Genomic DNA, 7,228 nt, shown 5'->3' on the forward strand with positions numbered 1-7,228 from the left:
TGTTGGGTTTAATCTCTTGGAATCAACTAAAACCCTTGGGGCTATCTTCTTTCATTCTTAATCTACACGAGCTACTAACAGATTGATACAGTACTGTTAACTGCATCTGTGTTTTGTGTCACTGGCCCCACACTGTTCTCGTTTCGGGAGACGTTTTCTGGTTTCGGTCACCTCGCCTTGTTATCATCATAACCAATCAAATCTATATTACGTCAGCTGTGATCATAAAAGCCTTTCTCTCAGTCCACCACCCATCCTATCAGGTAACTCTGTATTTATTAAATCCACTCCCTCATACCATATGTGTGGGTGAAGGGATGTACGTGTGTGTGTGTGTGTGTGTGTGTGTGTGTGTGTGTGTGTGTGTGTGCGTGGTGAGTGCGTGCGTGCGTGCGTGCGTTGCGTGCGTGCGTGCGTGCGTGGTGCGTGCGTGCGTGCGTGCGTGCGTGCGTGCGTGCGTGGTCGTGTCTGTGTCTGTGTGTGTGTGTGTGTGTGTGTGTGTGTTGTGTGTGTGTCTGTGTGTGTGTGTGTGTCTGTGTCTGTGTCTGTGTGTGTGTCTGTGTGTGTGGTGAAAGAGTCTGTATGGATACAAGTGTGTTCTCTATCTCAAATACGGATGGCCATTAAGTTCGGCCTTGACAGGTGTGTGTGTGCTCTTTGGTAATTTTTCATCCGTAAATGGGTTTTGGTTACCAAGCGACAGAGCCGTTAGGTCACACGGGGCAATGTACACTCTGGCGTGTACTGTGTGTTCCTGGAAAATAATTGAATCACACACACAATCAGATATTAGTCTTTGTTCCACCCCTACTTCCTCCTGCATCTCTGCTGCCTGGTATGGTAGGAGCAACACAGGGTTTGCCATCTGCCTAAGTCGCATCCCAAATGGCACCCTATATTGACCAGAGCCAAAAGTAGTGCACTATGTAGGGAATAGGGTGCCATTTGGCATGGGGCCCCATGTTGAGCGTGTGTTCCCTCTCCGCTTTAGCTGGAGGAGGAAATCGAAAAGGTTGAACGTATTCAGCCAACGCATACAGATGAGGACCCAGCACCGCGGCTCGGGGTAAACAGGCCGAGGCAGTGTCCTATCAAAGGCCTCCTGCTGGGTGTGCCGCTCCTCAGGCTGCTGTGAAGCTGCCAAACACAAAGAGACCAGAGCAGATTGGGTTTAACAGCACCGTGGACAGGCATCACCGCAACGCGCTAAGATCTATATGACGCCGAGTCCTCTTTGAAGAGACTGGTAATAAACTTGACTAGACACGACACTGACATTGCGCGATGCAGTGAGTGGCATTTGAGGTACGTCAGTAGGCGGACGATCGTGTACTTGTCTTTTGTCACGCTTATGACGTGAYGCACCTTTGTACGTCTCTGTGACACAACTGGAATGGTGAGCTCAGCTACAGCTAAAGCAAATGCCGCAATGACTTTTCATCACTCCAACACTCCAACACTGAACACAGCTCCAACACTGAACACTTTTGGTGTTTAGATTCCAGTGCTTTTGCAGATGGCCCAAGTGGTATTGKAACGCATGCTGTCAACCAGGGCTATTCCATTTATTTTCTGGAGGGCCCATTTATTTACCTGGTAGTTAAATTCACTCATCGGTCGCAGTCATCCCTGATTATAGGGGGGAACATGCACACCAGAGGAGTAACTGGCCAAGGTTTAAGACTTCTGSTTAAGACCACAGGCTTTGACCCCTTAACCTTTGACCCCCTAACCTTTGACCTTAACATAACAGGTCTGTTTCAGTATTGCAGGTTTGGGGTGTTTTGCAGAGTGTGTATGGGGCACATGAAGCTGAGCTCATGACTTACTGTATGTTTGTAGTGTTGTCTTTATCTTTAGTGGCAGAGTCCAACACCCCGACTCCTGGCACACACGAAAGTCCTGGGCCCACAGATACATCCATGACCCCAGGAGATAGATCCACCACCATCTTATCCACAAAGACCGCAGTCTCCACTGAACCCAGCTCCACCACCACAGACCGAGCCACCACCACCCAAGACCCCTCAACTGTCCTCCCTAGCACTGATGGCACCTCACCCACAACAGCAGCCGTCTCTACAACTAAAGAGGCCTCTACTACGACAGACCTGACCTCAACTTCTGATACGACAGAGTCTACGGGAGCAGTCGGCACCACTGCGACAGAAACAAGAACTATCCCGTCGGTCAGCACAGCAGAGATGACTTCCTCCCACAAGACCTCGGCGTACACTGTCACGTCCCCTGAGTCGACGGGAAAAGACAGTCAATCTACAGACAGTGGCATGACAACACCCACCACCACACCTGCCCTTAGCAGAGGGGTCTCTCTGTCTACCACGGAACATGCCGGAACCTCCTCCTCTGTCACCACTGAGACAGGACGTACCTCAAACACAACTCCAGACATTGTCCCAACCAGCAGTACCAAWGAGCCAGGCACACATGAAACAACAGCCATCAATGCAGCTACCACAGATACAGGTACCAAAGACAGTGAGACCACAGGTACAGGGATCACAAAGTTCACCATCCCACCAACTGGTCAGACCTCTCTCCCAGTAACAGAGGGTAGTACCCTGTCTTCAAAAGCACGCCCTCCTCCACTACAAAGGGATCTGAGACCTCTCTCCCAGTAACAGAGGGTAGTACCCTGTCTTCAACGCCCCTCCTCCACTACAAAGGGCTCTGAGACTCTCTCCCAGTAACAGAGGGTAGTACCCTGTCTTCAACACGCCCCTCCTCCACTACAAAGGTCTGAGACCTCTCTCCCAGTAACAGAGGGTAGTACCCTGTCTTCAACACGCCCCTCCTCCACTACAAAGGGCCATGAGACCTCTCTCCAGTAACAGAGTAGTACCCTGTCTTCAACACGCCCCTCCTCCACTACAAAAGGCCCTGAGACCTCTCTCCCAGTAACAGAGGGAGTACCCTTGTCTTCAACACGCCCCTCCTCCACTACAAAGGGCCCTGAGACCTCTCTCCCAGTAACAGAGGGTAGTACCCTGTCTTCAACACGCCCCTCCGCCACTACAAAGGGCCCTGAGACCTCTCTCCCAGTATCACATAGTACCTCGCTCGCTACCTCGACCACCGCCAATACAGAAGGCTCCCAGGTCCCCACTACAAAGGGCCCTGAGACCTCTCTCCCAGTGACCGATGGCGCCACGTCCTCAACCCCCACAGCTACCATTACAGGGAGCCCTCATACAGACAAAACCACTGGAACAGAGGGGACTACCGATTCTACAACCACAGCTGACACTCCAGCCTTGCCCCCCACCTCCGGCTCTTCCTCCAGCCCACCCTCTCCAGGCTCAACCCAAACCCCAGGCAGCAGCACTGAGGCCCCCATAGACACCTCCACCACCACCACTTCCCCCTCACCCACCATCACACCTACAGGAGGTATGCTTTAAAATGTAATTGCCCGTGTCATATGTTGTAAACATGATTGTGTCTGGGTAATGTCTGAAGGAGGACTAAATATAATGCCGCAAACTGATTAAAAACAAAGATATTATCTTCACTGTGAGATGTTAATCCATGTTGAAACTTCCTTTCTAATTTCATCTTTGTTTTGTCTTCTTTCCTTCTTTTTCTTTTTACCACAGAAACCCCTGGACAACCAACTAGCAAAACTAGTGAGAGCCCACTTCCTCCTTTCCACACCTCCACCTCCCCTACCGGTGGAATCACCACCCAGCCAGAGTCAGCCATCACTGCTACCACATCCCTGCCACCACCCATCCCCATAGTGTGTCCCTCCACTCCCTGTCCGTATGATAGCATCTGTCTCAATGGCACCTGCCAGTGTGTGTCTGGGACCTTCCTCTTAGAGGGCCGCTGTGTACAAGGTTAGTGCTAGTTGTTAGTGTTATAATGAAGACAATGATGGTGCTGATGCCGAGGATGATGATGAAAATATTAATATTGATAAACGACTCCTTTTTTTGACTCCTTTTTCCCCCCTTTCATTTTCAGCCCAAGTGTTCTCTGGAGACCTGCATCTCAACCAGACATTTCAGGCTGAAATGAGCAACCGGTCATCAGTGATATTTCGGCAAACAGCAGCCAGGATCTCAGAGGCAGTAGGTCCCTGAGTCACAGAGCCCAGTAGCTGCAGTGTGTTGTCCTCTCAGAGTTACAGAGCGGGACAATAATCCTCTCTTATCTTATTTTTAGCTGAGAAGAGCCTTGGAAAACGAGTCTGGATACAGCCAGACTGATGTCGTGCTGTTGAGGTAAGATTCTCCAAGCTACATTGTCAAGAATGGTTGTTATCCAATGTACAGTATATCCCACTGGGCACAGATGTAACGTCAACATCTTTCCCACGTTGGTTCGGCGTACTTTCAWTGAGATAACGTGGGAACAACGTTGATTCAACCCGTGTGTGCCCAGTGGGATTTGTCGTGATGACCAGGACATTGGTTTGACCATACATTTTATCAGCTGGCTTATTATAATGGTGATTACGTATGGTCTTTGTGACCCTACAGGCAAGGCAGTGTGATAGCGACCGTGAACAACGTGTTTAAACTAGGCTCCAGTGCCACCCAGACTTCGACCAATGGCGCTATAGAGAGAGCCATACAAGCCTGTGGGACGACATGTGGGAGTATACTGGAAAGAGCTACATTTACGGGTGGGTACTGTGCATTTCTTCTTCAACCTGTGTAGAAGGAGTGACCAGCAGGGAGATTCTTACTACCTGAGAGCTTGAACCATACTTTCTACTCATAGAAAATAATAGATAGATAGGTACTTTATTACACCAGAGAATGTCATGTCAAACAACAGTAGACAMAAATACTGACATTCTCCTACTCTGTAGCTATTAAAAAGTCCCATAGACATTGGAATAGCGTTACATAGTGTCACTATCCTGACTGGTGTGTCCCTATCCTTTTCCCAGCCACTGACCTATGTGATCAGGCCCCCCTACCGTGTGATGTCCACTCTACTACGTGCAAATACAAAGAAGACGGAGTGACCAGATGCTTCTGTAAGGCTGGCTACATCAACAGCTTCTACTCAAACCAAAGCTGCACAGGTGAGTACAAACCTGTCTCTAATGGTTTTATGCTCATTAAAAGGTCATTCAAGATTAGTAATTCAAGATTCAAGTCGGTGATTATATGTTTTAGTAGTCTTTGTGGTTGTACGTACTGAGTGCATTGAAATGTTACACAAGACACACGATAACAGCTTAGCTACTGTATAATGGAGCTGCTGAATGCATTCCATTAGATAGAGAGAAAAGATTAAAGGAGATACAGACAGACACAGACAGACTCGGAGCAAGGTCAAGTACACTTGGCTTAGCTTCAGTGTGAGGAAAATGGGAATGTTACCATAAAAAAGAATGCATTTGCGTTCATTTAAATACTTTTGTGTGTGGGTGTGTGTGAGAGAGAGATAGAGAAATAGAGAGAGATTTTTATTGTTTATTTCACTTTTATTTATCATCTAGTTCACTTGCTTTGGCAATGTTAACATGTTTGGCCAATAAAGCCCTTGAATTGAGTTGAGTTGAATTGAGAGAGAGAGAACACAAAMAGACCTCACAGAGCCCCAGGACAGCAACACAATTAGACCCAAACGAATCATGAGAAAACAAAAAGATAATTACTTGACACACTGGAAAGAATTAATAAAAAAACAGAGCAAACTAGAATGCTATTTGGCCCTAAACAGAGAGTACACCGTGGCAGAATACCTGACCACTGTGACTGACCCAATATTAAGGAAAGCTTTGACTATGTACAGACTCAGTGAGCATAGCCTTGCTATTGGGAAAAGGTGTCTCAAGAGAAGACAGGCTATGTGCACACTGCCCACAAAATGTGGTGGAAACTGAGTTGCACCTCTTGCCAAATGTATGACCATATTAGAGACACATATTTCCCTCAGAATACACAGATACACAATGAATTCAAAAACAAAACCAATGTTGATAAACTCCCATATCTATTGGGTGAAATACCACAGTGTGCCATCACAGCAGCAAGATGTGTGACCTGTTGCCACAAGAAAMGGGTAACCAGTGAAGAACAAACACCATTGTAAATACAACCCATATTTATGTTAATTTATTTTTCCTTTTGTACTTTAACTATTTGCAGATAAYATGGCATTTGTAATATCTTAATTATTTTGGAACTTTTGTGAGTGTAATGTTTACTGTAAATTTGTATTGTTAATTTCACTTTTGTTTATTTTCTAGTTCACTCACTCAAAATTAAATCTAGAATCGGCTTCCTATATCGCAACAAAGCATCCTTCACTCATGCTGCCAAACATACCCTCGTAAAACTGACCWTCCTACCRATCCTCGACTTCGGTGATGTCATCTATAAAATAGCCTCCAACAATCTACTCAACAAACTGGATGCAGTCTATCACAGTGCCATCCGTTTTGTCACCAAAGCCCCATACACTACCCACCATTGCGACCTGTACGCTCTCGTTGGTTGGCCCTCGCTTCATACTCGTCGCCAAACCCACTGGCTACAGGTTATCTACAAGTCTCTGCTAGGTAAAGCCCCGCCTTATCTCAGCTCACTGGTCACCATAGCAGCACCCACTCGTAGCACGCGCTCCAGCAGGTATATCTCTCTGGTCAACCCCAAACCAATTCTTCCTTTGGCCGCCTCTCCTTCCAGTTCTCTGCTGCCAATGATTGGAACGAACTACAAAAATGTCTAAAACTGGAAACAATTATCTCCCTCACTAGCTTTAAGCACCAGCTGTCAGAGCAGCTCACAGATTACTGCACCTGTACATAGCCCAAACAACTACCGCTTCCCCTACTGTATTTATTTATTTATTTATTTTGCTCCTTTTCACCCCATTATTTATATTTCTACTTTGCACATTCTTCCACTGCAAATCTACCATTCCAGTGTTTTACTTGCTATATTGTATTTCTCTGTTCAATTTCAATATGCCAATGTTCAAATTTAGGGCTTTAATTGGCATGGGAAAATATGTAACATTGTCAAGCCAGTTTTTTTTCTTCTCCTCTCCCCCCCCACCTTTAATTACCGGTAGGCCAGTGAGAACAAGTTCTCATTTGCAACTGCGATCTGTCCAATAAAAGCATAGCCATTCGACACATACAACAACACAGAGTTCACATCATGGAATAAACCAAAACATACAGTCAATAATACAGTAGAAAAATAAGTTTATATACAAGGAGCAAATGAGGTGAGATAAG

The 7,228-nt window shown here is 46.6% G+C and overlaps 1 protein-coding gene across 1 annotated transcript in view; it reads left to right on the forward strand.

The window, feature by feature from the left end:
• The first annotated feature begins 1,922 nt into the window (after positions 1 to 1,922).
• The window catches only part of LOC111981892 (mucin-13-like), a 9,884-nt gene continuing 4,578 nt past the window's right edge, over positions 1,923 to 7,228 (forward strand). The window contains exons 1-7 of the mRNA XM_024013384.2: positions 1,923 to 2,564; positions 2,856 to 3,411; positions 3,618 to 3,860; positions 3,988 to 4,094; positions 4,189 to 4,247; positions 4,506 to 4,651; positions 4,922 to 5,059. Of these exons, the coding sequence (XP_023869152.2) occupies positions 1,923 to 2,564; positions 2,856 to 3,411; positions 3,618 to 3,860; positions 3,988 to 4,094; positions 4,189 to 4,247; positions 4,506 to 4,651; positions 4,922 to 5,059 (1,891 nt within the window). The remainder of the gene's footprint in view (positions 2,565 to 2,855; positions 3,412 to 3,617; positions 3,861 to 3,987; positions 4,095 to 4,188; positions 4,248 to 4,505; positions 4,652 to 4,921; positions 5,060 to 7,228) is intronic.

The sequence above is a fragment of the Salvelinus sp. IW2-2015 genome, linkage group LG20 (genome assembly GCF_002910315.2).
Source record: "Salvelinus sp. IW2-2015 linkage group LG20, ASM291031v2, whole genome shotgun sequence".
NCBI lineage: Eukaryota > Metazoa > Chordata > Actinopteri > Salmoniformes > Salmonidae > Salvelinus > Salvelinus sp. IW2-2015.